We start from the raw sequence: 14,302 nt of genomic DNA, 5'->3' as shown, positions 1-14,302 counted from the left end.
CTGTTGTCTGTGTTAAAGGTGTCGTTTGTGCAGCATTTGGGGTGCCAGAAATCCCCAGGCAAAACCCCAGGGTGGGGACAGCAATCTCTGGGGGGGGGAAACTGAGGCACGGAGTGCTGCTTGACCAGCCTGACCCCAACTCTGCAAGGGCCCAGGTTTAGGACAGACCCCAGGTGCAGTGGCTGCTGGTGACACCGTCTCCGTATGCCTGAGACCATGGGGCTGTTAACTGGGGAGTTAGTGTCACAGTGAGTGTCTGCCGCTGTCTGTGCCGGTGTCCAGAGGCTCGGGGCAGCCCTTGGTGCGTGGATCCAGCCCATCCTCCAACCGTCTGCAACCCACCCGCTCCTTTCCATGCTGCGCAGATGTTTCCTCTTGGTTAATTTTGGGGACCCGCAGCACTGGGGATGGGTGCTGGGATGCTCCCAGCTCCTCCCGTGCTTTGCAGGAGCCGCTTTGCAGGCAGCCATGGCACGGGGGTGCACAGTAGCCAGGTCTGCCCGGACACGGAGGATTTGGGGCTCTCCTGGCTCGTCAGCGCGGGGGAGCGGAGGTGGGATGCGTGGGGCGTTGGGCAGCTCGAGGCTTTTGCTGCTGAGAAAGGAGCCGTTATTTGGATGTGCAGGTGGGGTGGTCTGGGGCCAAGTGCAGCATCCATTGAAAGAATAACCCGCAAATGGGCTGCAGGCCCGGTCTGGATCTCTCCAGCGGGTTCACTTGGAAACTTGTGTATGGGAGAGACCCAATTAACTAGATTTATGGCTGCTCTAGCCTGAGAAAGTCTGAATCCCTTTTAAAAGCTTGGCTCGCTGGAGCCAGACGGGGTCCAGGCTCCAGGTCTCTCAGCCCTGCCCTCGGTACGAGCAGCGATTCGCAAGGCTTAGCAGCAGCCATCGCCCAGAAGTGCTGATTCCACTGAAGTCCCGGCCTGTCACCGCTGCGCTGCTGCTAATTTTCTGCTCTCTGCCAGTGGGGAGCTGATGGCCGCCGCGCGCGGTGCGGGGCTGCCCCAGCTGCGGCGATGGGGATGGCGGGTGCAGGCAGAGGAAGGAGCTTCCTTCCCCGCTGCAGCCAGCTTTGGAGCCTCCTGCAGAGCCGTGTTGTTTTGCAGAAGGGTCCAACGAGGCACGAGAGTCAGGGTGGCTGCACCAAAGCAGGGTCCTGCCACCACTTCTCCTCTTGCTGTGGCCCCGTGGGAGCTGGTGCTCCCCAGGAGGCTCGGCCGGTGTCCCCACTGGCGCTGCCCACTGTATCCATGTTGCCTGCCCTGCCTTTTGCTGTTTGGCCTTCCCTCCCTCTGCCAAGGGCAAGCGCTGGGCACGCTGGGCTGCATCCAGTCTTCTCCCGCAGCCTGCATCTCAGCCGGGTTGCGGGGCTGCGTGTGGGGCGGCAGCAGGCAGGGAGCCCAGCCTGCCCTTGCTGAAGACAGGGACCCATCTGCGAGTATCTATAGCATCCCCTGCACGTCCCCGGTCCTCGTCAGCAGGAGCCGGTGCCTCTGCGTCCCCAGGCAAAAGCACCTCCAGCTTCATCAGCCCAGGGGCTGCAGCCTTCATCCAGGCAATGGTGGCCATGCTTTTCCCCGTCCATCTGCTCGGGGTGTTCCAGAGGCACCGCTCAGACGTCTGGGTACCCAAGTACTACGTTACCAGGGTGCCAGATGGAAGAGGGCTCCCAGCCCTGTCACTACCTGTCAAGAAGCAGGACCCAGTCCCAATACTGCTGCAGGAGACACGAGGTTGGTGGCCAGCACTCAGCTCACTCCAAGAAGCCCCTGGCAATTAAAGCGATTAAACGATGGCCGGCGCTAATGAACCTGCTGCCTCCTGCTGGGGTGGGGCAACAGGTTTGCAGGAAAGGGTGAGATGCCCTTCTGGGGCACTGGGAGTGGGGCAGAAGTGCTCTGCCCAGCCTGGGTGCCCTGGGGCATCTCCTGAGAGTGAGGAGTAGTTTTGCAGGATCCTGGCACATCGCTGGGGAAAGCATGCAGGGATTGCAGGGATGGGGCTGGGCTGGAAAACAAAGCCAACGGTGGAAGCAAACACTGCAGACCTGGCTATCACCCCACAGAACCCCGTTAGCCATCTCCACTGCTCGTTTAGCCCATTTGGTAGCCGTTGAGGGAGGAGGAAGAGAATTAATTAAGCGACAAGGAGAAGGATCGCAGGATGTAAGAAATGCGAGATAAAGCCATTTTACTCCATGTGGAAAGACTCCGCTGTCGGTGCGCCAGGACGCCGGTAACCGAATCGCACGCGGCGGGGTGCGAGCTGGGAACCCACAGGGCTCGGCGCTGCGCTCGGGCCGGCCTGGCTGCGGCAGGCTCTGGGTGGCAGAGCGGAGGGATTGCAAGGAAAATGCCAGCCAAACGGTGCCTGGGCTGATTCACTCGCAGACGCAGCGGGAAGCGCGGGCTGAGGCGGTGCGGTGGGAGAAGCGTGCATCTGCGCGAGGGTCTGTGGAGCCGGGGAGCTCGACTGGGCTGGAGCAGTCGTCCAGCCCTGGGAGAACGGTTTTTATTGCGGAGTTTATTAGTGTATTTTTCAATGCGCTGGAAGGAATTGAGCAACCAGTTTAAAATGTTTCATGGCCTGGGGAAATTCATTGCAGCTACTGTGTAATAAGGGCCCATCGTAATGACTCAGAAACACTGCGAGGCCTTTTACGGCAAATTCCCGTTTGCCGTTAAAATCTTTACCTGCTCCGCAGGCGTCCTTTCCCAGTCTGATCTTCTGAAATGACACCAGTTGGGGCATGGGGGGCATGGAAACGTGCGTGTGAGTGCCACGCTCGTGCCAAGCGTATGAGCGCAGGCGCAGATGGCGCGTCCGTGCGAGCCCGGCCCGCTTGTGCTGGCGTCGGTGTCGGCCGCTGCCGTCCTCATGCCTGCGTGCGGGCACACGGGCACGCGTGCGAGGTCGCGGGCACAGGCGTGCACACGCACACATGCTCCTCTCTGCGAGTGGAGGGGTTTTGCTGCTGTGTGGCCCCCACATAAACATAGGCACGATGCAAACGAGCGCTCAGGCGGCACATACGCGCGCGGGTTTGCATGCCAACACACATGGGGCACACGTGTCCCGTGGACGTGGTTCTGCCTGGTCCCAGCAGGAGCTGTTGGCCACATGCTCCTTTGAAACGAGCTGTCACGAGCTGGTTGGAGCTGATGATTTCCTCATTCCTTGACGTACTTGGCCACGTCGGCAGTGCCCAGCAGCGGGGACGCGGCTGCGCCCCGTCGTGCAGGCAGAGGAGCTGCCACCGCTCGCTCTTGGAGGCGATGGGAAGGGCTGGACATGGGCACAACCTGGAGCTCCCCAGTCTCCTCCGACCATGGCTCTGTGGTGCCCAGTACTGTCAGACCCGGCCCACATCCCACCTCGCTGATGCTCCTTCTCTCACCGTGGTGCTGGCTGCATCCCTGGTAGCGCAGGGCAGGAGATGGGAATGATGGGCAGTGTGTGGATCGGGGCTGGGCACTCACAGTGCCAGATCACTGTGCCGGCATCCACGGTTGTGTAGCGGGCAGCACTGCCCGCTGTTTAATACAGAGGCAGGTGATGGAGGCTGTGTGGGAGAGTGCTTGCAGATGGTAGGGTGGTTGGAGGTGGGCTAGGACTTCCTGCCTCAGTTTCCCCATGTGCAGAGCGAAACCATGTCGTGTTTTACTGACACTGGAGAGAGCGCTGAGAGCGCTCAGTTAAAAAAGAAGCAGTGGCGGGGCCGGGAGCGCTGCCCGAGCACGGCTGCAGGTGAGGGCAGGACGGAGAGATGGCAAGGGCAGGTTAGACCCAGCCAGCCACAGGGCAGTGGGGCCTGGTGGCCTCCCTGCACCGGGCGTGGGGACAGTGGCTGTGTCTTGGGGCTGCCCTCCTCTGTGTGGCCGGGCTGGGGGAGCACAGGGCTGGAGCCAGCACCCCCTTCCCTCCGTGACAGCAGGATGGAGCCTGTGACAGCGACGGGGAGCTGCAGATGGGGCTGCGAGTGCTGGGATGGAGGAGACAGCTGGTCCCTGAGCCTGCAGCGCCGGCAGAGCAGGGAGCACCGGGGGACACGTCCCAGCCGGGGGAAATGAGCCTGGCCGAGGCAGGGTGTCCAACTGACCCCGCCACGGCACAGGCTGAGCCGTCCTCGCTGCTCCCCGCTCTGGCAGCTGGAAACATCTGGCTGCGGGAAGCTTGCTAACTTGATGCAGGGAGGAATCCAGCACAATCCTGCTCGTTCCCACACTCCAGCCTCTCCCAGCGGCTCCGGTTTCGGTTCTGCTCTGGCATGCAGCGGCTCAGCCAGCCGCAAGACAGCCCATGGCCCCCGGCTGCACCTGGAAAACAGACTGAGGGGGGGCCCAGTGTCACCGCCCTGGCCCAGCACAGCGGGGACGCGCGGTGGCACTTCAGCACTGGCAGTGACACTGTGCCAGAGGTGGGCACGCAGCTCCTCGAGTCCCACATTGGCCCTTTCCTAGGTGAGAGTGGCTGGTTTTCCTGGGGTGACTCCAGTGGTTAGAGTGACTTGGACTGTCACCGGAAAACTGGGGGTCAGGGGAGCAAACTGTGCCGGGCATGGATGGCCGATGGTGCCGCAGGTGGAGGATGCAGGTCAGTGCCATCGCCCTTAAACTCCAGGCCCTGAGCCCTTGCATGCTGCTTCTTACCTTGGGTGCCCTGGGGGTCCTTGCTGCAGGGGGGGTCCCCCAGCAGCAGTGGGGGTGCAGGGGGAGGTGGCACCCGTGTGCCAGCCCCTCTGTCAGGGTGGCTGGGGACACAGCGAGTGGTCGCTCCGGCCCCACTGCTCCTCGGGATGGGGGTGGCTGTAGCAGCCCCGTTGGCAGTGGTGCCCAGGGAGGAGGCAGCACCAGGCTCGAGTGCTGGCTTTGTGCCCAGGGGAATGCCTGCAGGTGGCCGTCGGGGAGGCACCCAGGGTGTTTTCGGGAGAGACTCGTGCCTGGGAGGAGCACGGGAGTGGGAGCTGCTAGTGGCACCAGGGGACAACGATGGCTCTTCCACCCCATCCTGCCCCAGCCCACAGGGACACGGCACTGCCGGGGTGTGTGTGTGGCACCTTCTCCGGCTGTGGGAACTGGACTCAGGGTGGATGGCACCCACCGAATGCGGCCGGGGTGGAGGAGCTGAGGGTGCTGCGTCCTTCCCTGCTTGGACCCACCTGGGGACCCTGGCGGGTGTTTTATTGCTCTTCCCTAAGGTTCAGATGTGCCTCCCCTCCAAAATCTTCCCCTACCCTACAGACTGCACATGTGGCAGCAATGGGCTCGGCCTCGGGTTTCTGCTCTGCCATTTCAAGCCTGAAAATCCGTCTTTCCAGGCAGCCCAAGGGCAGGACCTGACGGCTTTGAGGTGCCCCTGATCTGTAAGATGGCCCTTTCTACCTGCCCCACTGCAGGGGCAGAGTCCCCTTGTCCCCAGCCACAGAGCAGGGTGGGCACCGGCCTCCGGCACCAAGGGCCCCCCGAGCCTCCTCTGTGCTCCGGCTCCATGTGTGCAGCCCCCTCCGCTCCATCCCTTCATCTCTCTGCCTGTGCTCCCTGCACATCCCCAGCCTCATCCCCGCTCCCTGGTGCGATCCTGCTGCAGCTCTGGAGCACTGGTGGGAGGCTCTGGGACAGACCCTCCTTGATGACTCGCTGTGTTCGATTAACTCCTCCAACGTGCACAGGCCACGCTGTTTAGTAGCGGGTTTGTGACTTGCCTCCTGCTAAGCCTGGTTCTGGGAGCTGGACCAGGGCAGTCGGACACGCTGGACTGGGCATCCTCCTTACACAACGGTGTGTGCCAGCCACGTTGGGTGCCCCGTGGGCTCACCAGCCCTGCTTACCCTCCTCTACAACTGGCTTTAACCTGCTTGATTTAACCTGTCTCATCGGGGCTGTTACCGCTTGTCACCACCTTCCAGGGTCACGTGTAAATCGGAGCCGCTTCACCGCTTTGAGGTGCTCCCGCCTGAGCCGGTGGGCAAGCAGAGCCCGGGGATGGGGCAGCATCGCCCATGGGTGCTGCCCACGGCGTGTCCGGTGGCACGAGTGGCGTGTGGTGGGGACAACGGGACACAAGGCCGTGCCGTTGCAGGGAGTGTGCCGAGGTGTGTGCCGACGGCGTCCCCCGGTCCCTGCGTTGCTGCAGCTTACGCGGTGCCGTTGCAAATCCCGCCGCGGCGGTTGCCACGTTACGTTAGGAGGAGCCGCATCCAGTGTCCCTGGCGCCCGCTGCCATTGCTGTTCAGCGGCAAGCTGCGGCTGAAAGGCTTGAAATCGGGGATCAAAGCGGCGGTGGCACGGCTGTTAGCCGCCCGGGATGCGCACGAGCAGTCAGGGCTGGGGTGCTGGGGCCGGGGTCCTGAGCCTGGCAGTGCTACCATGGCTGTGCCAGGAGTGACCCCCCTCCTGTGTGTGTGTGTATGTGTGTGCACACGTGTGTGTGTGTCTTGGGGTGTGTGTGCACATGCTTGTACGTGCAAGTATGTTTGTAGGTGTGTACGCACGCGTGTGTGGATGTGCGTGTGTTTATGCGCTCGTGAGTACACGTGGTTGTGGTGCAGGTACGTGTGTGTGCACATGTGCAGGTACGTGCGTGTGCACACGTGGTTGTGGTGCAGGTACATGTGTGTGCACATGTGCAGCTCGGGGGTGCATACGTCTGTGTGTGCGTGCACGCCCGTGCTGTGGGTGTGCACACCCGGAGAAGCCCCAGGGCAGCAGGAGCTCGGGGGTTTCCAGCCCTGGGCTGTGCCCGTGGGGGCTCGGTCCCACCAGCTGCTGCAGACCCAGCAGAAGCAGCCGCCTCTACCCGGGTGTGAGGCAGGAGTGGGGCTTGGCTTGCACCAGCATCTCCTCGACTCCTGCTGGCCCTGCGCTGAGTGGTGCTGCTGCAGTGCCTGTGTCCCCAGGCCGGAGCACCGCCGGGGCCGAGGGAAGCAGGGGCAGGTTTAGGGACATTTTTCCAGGACGGTGGCTCCTGCATGGCCCCGTGGTGGAAGGTGACATGCTTCGGGGTCTCCTGACTGTAGCTGGCCTCCTGTCACCTGCATGGGTCCTGTGGCCCCACTTGGTCCTCTCCAGCTTGTTCTTTCTGGACCAGATGTCCCCATCCCAGCTGCAGCACCCTTGGGGATGCATTTCGTGGTGGTGCAGCTCCAGCCCGGTGCCAGCCCTGCCATGTCCCCTCCCAGTGGGCAGAGCGAGAGCTGGGGGGGCACAGCCACGGGCAGAGGAGTGCGGGAGCCATTTGTCCCTTTAAAGCCACCACCTTGTCTCTCTGCAGACCCCGAGTCCCAGAGGAAGAGGACGGTGCAGAATGTGCTGGACCTTCGGCAGAACCTGGAGGAGACCATGTCCAGCCTGAGGGGGTCTCAGGTGTCTCACAGGTGAGGCCCCAACACCCGACCCCTCCACACCCCTTCCCCACAACCAGTGTCCTTCCTGGGGCAGTGCGGGAGGCCAAAAAGCGGCTCTGCTCCAGGTGAGGGCCATGTGGGTGGGAGGGAGCTGGCGGTGCCCCATGGCCTGGGGACCCTACATGAGTCTTACACATGGGGGTTTGGAGAGATGCCCTCAAATCTGGGGGGTGTCGTGCATGGGGCTGCGGCAGAGCCCCGTCCCTGGCAGTGCTCTGGGCCTGGCACTGCCTTGCATGCTCCGGGGCAGTGGGCATGGGTGATGGTGGCACTGAGGGGAGCCCCTTGCCCCCAGGCCTCAGACAGGGGGTGAGGTCTGTTCCCGGTGATCAAGTGTTCCCCTAGGGACAACCAGAGGTGAAGGTATCCCCTGTGCCTGCCCGGGTTTGGACCACAGGCTCCATTGTCATCCATGACTCAGTTTCTCTCTGTAGGGGTGATGATGGAGAAACCCTCAGACAGAGCTGACCAAATGCCCGGCAGCCCACGGGCAGAGGTAGGGTACCCTGCCCGCCCCAGGGCTGGCAGCACCCCAGGGTTGCAATGGGGCTGGGGACAGGGTGATCACTGGGTGGTGAGGTGTCTCTCTCACACATGCCTGGGACTCTGTGTCCCCCCGGGTCTCTCACTTGAGACCACCGCAGGGTGACTGCTCTTGCTCTCGACGAGCTCGGGGTCTGTGTGGCAGCTCCAGCCTCTTGCCTGGCTCCCGGTGGGGCTGAAGGGCCTGGACCTGCCAGCGGTGGGTCGGGGGCAGAGGGTGGGTCAGGGGCATCTCCCCAGGGCACCCTCCGGACCCCCGCCCCACTGATGCAGCCTGGGCATTGCAGAGGGGCCGGGTTGGGTGTCGGCGAGTGCGGGAAGCGGAGGAGGCAGCGAACATCCTTCTGGTGTTTGTTGCCACCTCGTGGTCTTCCTCGATCCTCATTTTTGTGTTGGAAGAGGCAAAAAGCAGCAGCTTCCTCCTCCCACCTTCACCCACCACTCATTACAGACCTTCCCTGTGTCTCCACTCGATCAGCTTCGTCCAGGATGAAGCAACCTGCTGGATTTAGCTCTTCTTAACCCAAAGGGTCGTCTAGACCTCGCTCCTCCTTGCTGCGCTTTCCAGATCTTTTCCAAGCCAGAGGCAGCAGAGCTCTGGGGCAGTGGGATTTGCATAGGGCCGCAGCGATATTCCCCGAGCTGGTTGTTTCCTGGAATTACCCATTATAGCTCTGCCATCTTTTTGCTTGGCACAGGAGCCGGTTTGGAGCCTGGTGCTGCTCACACTGAGTCAGGGCTGCTCTGCGTTCGCCCTGCGTTCATCCGTGTCCAACTTCACCCGCTGTCATCTTGCCCCGGCACTCAACTCCTTTGCAAATCCTCCCTCAGCCCCGCTCCTAGGGAGCTGGGCTGAGGATATTAAGGGTGGTTAAATTAGCGTTGCCAGTGGGTTTTGACTCTTTGCTATCACTTCCTATTCTTGATGAGTTACATCACAGAATCATGGAATGGTTTGGGTTGGAAGGGACCTCAAAGATCATCTTGTTCCAACCCCCCCTGCCATGGGCAGGGACACCTTCGACTATATCGGGTTGCCCAAAGCCCCATCCAACCTGGCCTTGAACACTTCCAGGGATGGGGCAGCCCCAGCTTCTCTGGGAAACCTGCTCCAGTGCCTCACCAGCCTCATTGGAAAAAATTTATTCCTCAGATCTCATCAAAATCTCCCCTCTTCCAGTTTAAAGCCATTGCCCCATGTCCTGTCCCTACACACCCTTGTCCAAAGCCCCTCTCCAGCTTTCCTGTAGGCCACCTACACGTGGCGGAGGCCTCAGCCACATCCCTGCCGCGGTGCAAACCGACTGCTGATAGCCCAGGGATGCCTGCCCCTGCGTTCTGTCCTGTAAGCAAATCTGAAATACCTGAGGATCTTCCTTCTTATCCCGTGGCAGCTGAGTTTATTGGGAAGCTTAATGCGGTTTTGATGAGGGCGCTCATCCATCACCTTCTGGTAGCCTGCGGCAGCCTCAGCAACACGCTCCCTGCATCCCGCCAGGAGCTCCACCGCGGTTATGAGCCGGATTTTCCTTTACCAAAGCTGCGTCAGCTCTTCCCCAGTATGTCGTAATTACACACGTACCCACTAATTCCCCTCTGGGGAATGCTTCCTGCAAGCCTGTCCGATATAGATCCACAGTCCCCTGGATGTGCCCCGCATCACCAGTGTCCCCGCAGCTGCTTTGGGCTCTCTCTTTACTCCTTCCATGAACTATTCTTCAATTTTCTTTTGTTCTCCTCACTGTGATCTTCCATCCAGTGGCTGGGGGTTCAGCTTTCGCTGTTTCCTTGCTGGGACATGACTTTGTTCCTGAAAGATGTCACCGTGCTTCTGGCAGCCTTTGCGCCCGGCTGCGGAGCCTCATGAGCTTCTTTGGGGTCTTGCAGAAGTCCCACTTGGAGACGTGGTTTGCATCTGCTCCGAGCTGCCAGCAGAACATCCTTAAATAGCCTTTGTGCTGCTGACAAAAACTAAACCCTTCTAGCTGCCCCCCCTTTAGTTCCGCTTTAACAAACTTCCTAGTTTTTTCTGTAGTTCCCTGGTTTCAATTCAGTACTGCAGCCGGGGTCTGGCTTGTGGGGCTCTTGCAGGAGCGTTCAATCCAAGCTAGGGAATAGCTCACTGATAGCAACGTTTGGAGCCAAGTTGAGGGCTGTGGGTTCCCGAGTAGCTGCTCCAAGAAGTAATAATTTTTAGTGTCTAAATTTAGTCTCAGCATCACTCCCCGACATGCTGTTTGCCCAAAATACACCCTGAGGGGTGCGGGGAGTAACTGAGCTCCCTGTTCCTGATGTGCTCATGGGCTCTGGGCTGGCTGGAGAGCAGCAGGCTTGCAGGGAGCCCCGTGGGGCCAGGCAGCCCTGTGTCGGGGTGTGCCCTCCTGCCCAGACGCAGAGGTTCACTCTGCAGGGGTCTGGCCTGAGATGCTGACGCAGGGACCTGGTCTCTGGTTTGCCCCTCGGCAACCAGCCCCTGCTACCTGGCATGACGCGCTGCCACGTCCCCTGGGATCAGTGTGCCACCACCCCAATTCATCATATCCCAGATCTGGGATGGTATTGGGGTGCAGATGTTGAAATGCTGGTGGGGAAATGGCTGAGGAAGATCATCCCAGGCATGGGGGAGTGTGTCTGGGCTTTCCACGAAAGGCTGCCTCTTGGGGGGCTCAGCACGGCTCAAGCCGGTCTCTGGAGAGGTACGGACCCCTCTCCCATGGTGTGTTTGCAGCCAGCCCTGGTGGCACCACCAGCCCTGGCACCAAAGTGGCCGTGTGGGGAGCACCACCTCTGTGGGGTGGGTGGGGCTGTACAGAAGCACAGACCCCCCCATTGCACCCCACATCCCACTCCACAGTCCCTGGGGAGAAATGGGCACCATCAAACACCAGTGGGGCAGGTCATGTGGATATCCCAGTGGGTCCTGGAGTGTGAGACACTGTGCTGGCACCAGGCAGGGCAGGAGGGGACCATCCCCTAATCTGAGATGGAGGGGGTCCAGGACAGACAGCATCCTTGTGCCCGCGCTCCTGGGAGCCTCTGGCCTTGCCTGGCTGTCTCAAAATGGGCAGGTTTGTTTTCTGAGAACTTGCAGCAGCCCTGGTTCTGGGGTGGGGTGAGGCAGGGCACAGACCTCCACTGCCCTCCGTACCCTGCCCTAACCCCCCCTTTGCACCCCCTCCTCGCAGCTCCCTGGAGATGACCTGCTATGACAGTGATGAAGCCAACGCTCGGAGCGTCTCCAGCCTGTCGAACCGCTCGTCCCCGCTGTCCTGGCGCTACGGGCAGTCCAGCCCGCGTCTGCAGGCGGGGGACGCACCATCAGTCGGGGGGACCTGCCGTTCCGAGGGCACCCCCAGCTGGTACATGCATGGCGAGCGGGCGCACTACTCGCACACCATGCCCATGCGCAGCCCCAGCAAGCTGAGCCACATCTCCCGCCTGGAGCTGGTCGAGGCACTGGACACCGACGACGTGGAGCTGAAGTCAGGCTACATGAGCGACAGTGATCTGATGGGGAAGACGCTGACGGAGGATGACGACATCACCACGGGGTAAGTGCCCGTGCCGGGGCTTGTGCCTGAACCAGTGCTCTCCTGGAGGTTTCACCACCTCCTGTTTGACTGGCAGCGGAGAGGCACTGGGGTCGATGGAGGAGTGTGTAGATCGTGGCTGATCTGGCTGGGTGCATTGTGTCCCCACGTCCCAGGAGATGCTTTCCCACCAACAGTGTAGCCATGCTGGGCCAGGTGAGGTTGCTCGAGGCCAGTGAGTCCCCAAGCTGGGGCGTCCGGCTTGATCTGGGTGTTCCCAGAGCAAGAGCCAGAGGCCCTGCTGGAGTAAATACTGCTGTCTCTGACCCTGGCGCTGCAGGGATGTCCTCTGTCCAGCCGGGCATGCTGGTGGCCCATGGTGGGACAGGCTGGGTCAGGTCTCAGCACCCCAGTGAGGTGTCATTGCCAATGGGTGGCACCGTGGTGGAGCAGGGTGTGCTGCGGAGCAGGGTCCCCTCCTTTTGGGGCCCCCCTCAGCCTCTGTCGCTCCCTCCACCCACGGGGCCAGGGGTGTCTTCTGCTGGGTGGGCACAACCCAGCACGCCCAGGGCTTGCGTTTTCTTTCCAGACGTGTCCAGCTCCAGCTGTGCTGTTGTGGTGCCCCTGGCTCTGGCGGGGGTCCAGGGTTCCAGCATGTTGGAGGTTTCCTGTTTCAGCGCAGGAGAAAATAAATAACTCCGACGTTTGAGTTGTCCCAGAGCAGGAGGAGGTATTTGGCCTCCTGACAGTGCTGCTCCGGCCCTCCTGGGGTGGCCATAGTCACGTCAGCTCGTTGCAGGACAGAGCACAGCCCGTGGCTTCACACCCATCCTGGGGGCCAGCGCTCCCCAGCCGTGTCCTGGAGGCACGTGTGATGGTTAGAGGGGGACACGCCGAGGGGTGCCTGTGCTGGCCTCTGCCCCTGCAATGCTCCAGCTCAGGGACGAGAGTGTCTGCGGCACCAGGGGTGTCGGACTGTCCTCCCCACGGACGGATGGGGTGGTCCTGGGGGGCTGCCCTGTGCTTGTGAACAGGAGGGTCTTGTGCTGGCTCAGCGTGGACCCCTCCTGGGGACTGTAACCCATTGCTTGGCAGCCGGGGGTGGCATCTCACCGCCTTCTGCCCCTGGCTGCCAGACCGTGGGACATGATGGGTGACAGGGTGGATTTAGGGTGCCCTGGATGGCTGAGGCACAGGGTCTGGCTGTGGGGGGTGAAGGACTCCGCTGCTCCCTGTCTTCCTCCTTATATCATCTTGGAGCTGCTCATGCAGATGGATAACCTTGGGGAGCCCTTGGCTGTGGAGGCAGTGCTGGGAGGGGGTGAGCCGGAGCATCGCTTCGTCTCCATCAGCCACTGAGTGGGGCAGAGCATGGGCACCATCAGCCCTGGCGGGACCTTCCCAGGGCTCAGCCTTGCGCACTGCCCCAGGCAGGGTCGGCTTTTCCTCCCGGGAGAAGCTGCAGCCTTGGGGATGGGGCCCTGCATGGCTGAGCCTCCTGTGAGGCCCTGGCAGTACTGTGGTCCCCTGGTGCAGGTGAGGCTTTCCGTGCCACAGTGATCTGGGCTGGCACTGCCACGGCCAGGTGCTGCAGTCCCTGTTCCTGCGCAGAGTCCCCATGTGATGCCCTGAACGTGCCCCGAGGGAGGTCCCAGGTGTCCTGCTGGTGGATGCAGAGAGAGTGCCCTGTGCTGGGTACCCCTCCCCAGGGATAGGTGCAGAAGGGCAGCCGGGGCAGCACAGGACCCTCTTATCCACAGGGGCACATCCTGGGGACCAGCCGTGTCACTGGGATGTTGCTGGCACACGGGACCATGCGGTGACCTGGTCACAGCTCCATGCCCCGTGGCCCCACGGCAGGCTTCGGGGGGTCCTCCAGAGCGAGCAGCATGACAGGGCCTCTGTCCCCAGGGCATGTCCCTGGCTGGGTGCTGGGGACACTGGGGTGCCTTGTCCAGGAGTGTGGGTGCTGGGTGCAGAGCCAGGGCAGGGGAGCTGGGGTATCCCCTCCTCCCAGAGCCGACAGGAGCACTCATCCAGCGCGGCCCCACATCCAGCCTCCTCGGCTGGCTCTGACCTAGAAAGCAGATACCGCCCCAGGCCCCGTCTCCCCGTGCCGCTAATGCACCGGGCAGGAGCCGAGTGCTGCAGATGGGACCATCAGCCTCCGGGCGCGGGCCACCGGGCCAGCGCATCCCTGCACCGCGCCGGCGTGCACCCAGGCTTGTAGGGCAGTAGGTCAGAGCCAGCTCGGAGGATGCAGCTGCACGTCCCCCTCGGAGACGTGCGGGGCCGCGGGATGGGACGCGGCATCCCCGTGGCTCCCTGGGGAAGCAGCCTGGAAGGAGAGAGGGCCGAGGTAGGTGAGGCACAGTCAGGGCGTGGGGACTGTCCATGGGGGTATCGCGGTGAATCCGGTGCGGTGGTGGTTGGGGTGAGCCCCGCCGAGAAGGCAGTGGGGGTCTGGGGTCCAGCTCAGAGATGGGATGGGATGATCAGGTCTGGTGGTGAGAGCAGGGATCGGCTGGGGACACGCCAGCCCCCAGAAGCGTTTCGGTATCAGCCGAACGTGCTGGCATCCTGGCTCCTTGCCCGGCTGCGCCTGCCTGCCCACAGGCACTCGCGGCTCCGCTCCACCAGCAACTTGCTGCTGGTTTTGGGGGGTGGAAAGTGCTGGCTTTGCCCTCCCTGTTTGGCAGAGAGGCCCTTCTTTTCTTCCCGGTGTCACCATATCCTCCGCGTGTTCTGCAGTGGAGCAGCCCGTGGCCGAAGGAACCCAGCACAGCCCAGGCTGGGAGCAGCCCCGCTGGGATGCACCCGTG

At 62.2% G+C, this 14,302-nt stretch overlaps 1 protein-coding gene across 3 annotated transcripts in view; it reads left to right on the top strand.

The window, feature by feature from the left end:
* Positions 1–14,302, top strand: part of NAV1 (neuron navigator 1) — a 55,859-nt gene that overhangs the window by 20,019 nt on the left and 21,538 nt on the right. For all 3 annotated transcript variants that reach the window (XM_086627474.1, XM_086627473.1, XM_086627472.1), the window contains exons 2-3: positions 7,275–7,377; positions 11,136–11,501. In XM_086627474.1, the coding sequence (XP_086483600.1) occupies positions 7,275–7,377; positions 11,136–11,501 (469 nt within the window). The remainder of the gene's footprint in view (positions 1–7,274; positions 7,378–11,135; positions 11,502–14,302) is intronic.

This window comes from Tauraco erythrolophus, chromosome 27, assembly GCF_009769465.1.
Source record: "Tauraco erythrolophus isolate bTauEry1 chromosome 27, bTauEry1.pri, whole genome shotgun sequence".
Classification (NCBI taxonomy): domain Eukaryota; kingdom Metazoa; phylum Chordata; class Aves; order Musophagiformes; family Musophagidae; genus Tauraco; species Tauraco erythrolophus.
Note: the sequence above shows the minus strand (reverse complement) of the source record. Positions and strands in the feature narration are given on the sequence as shown.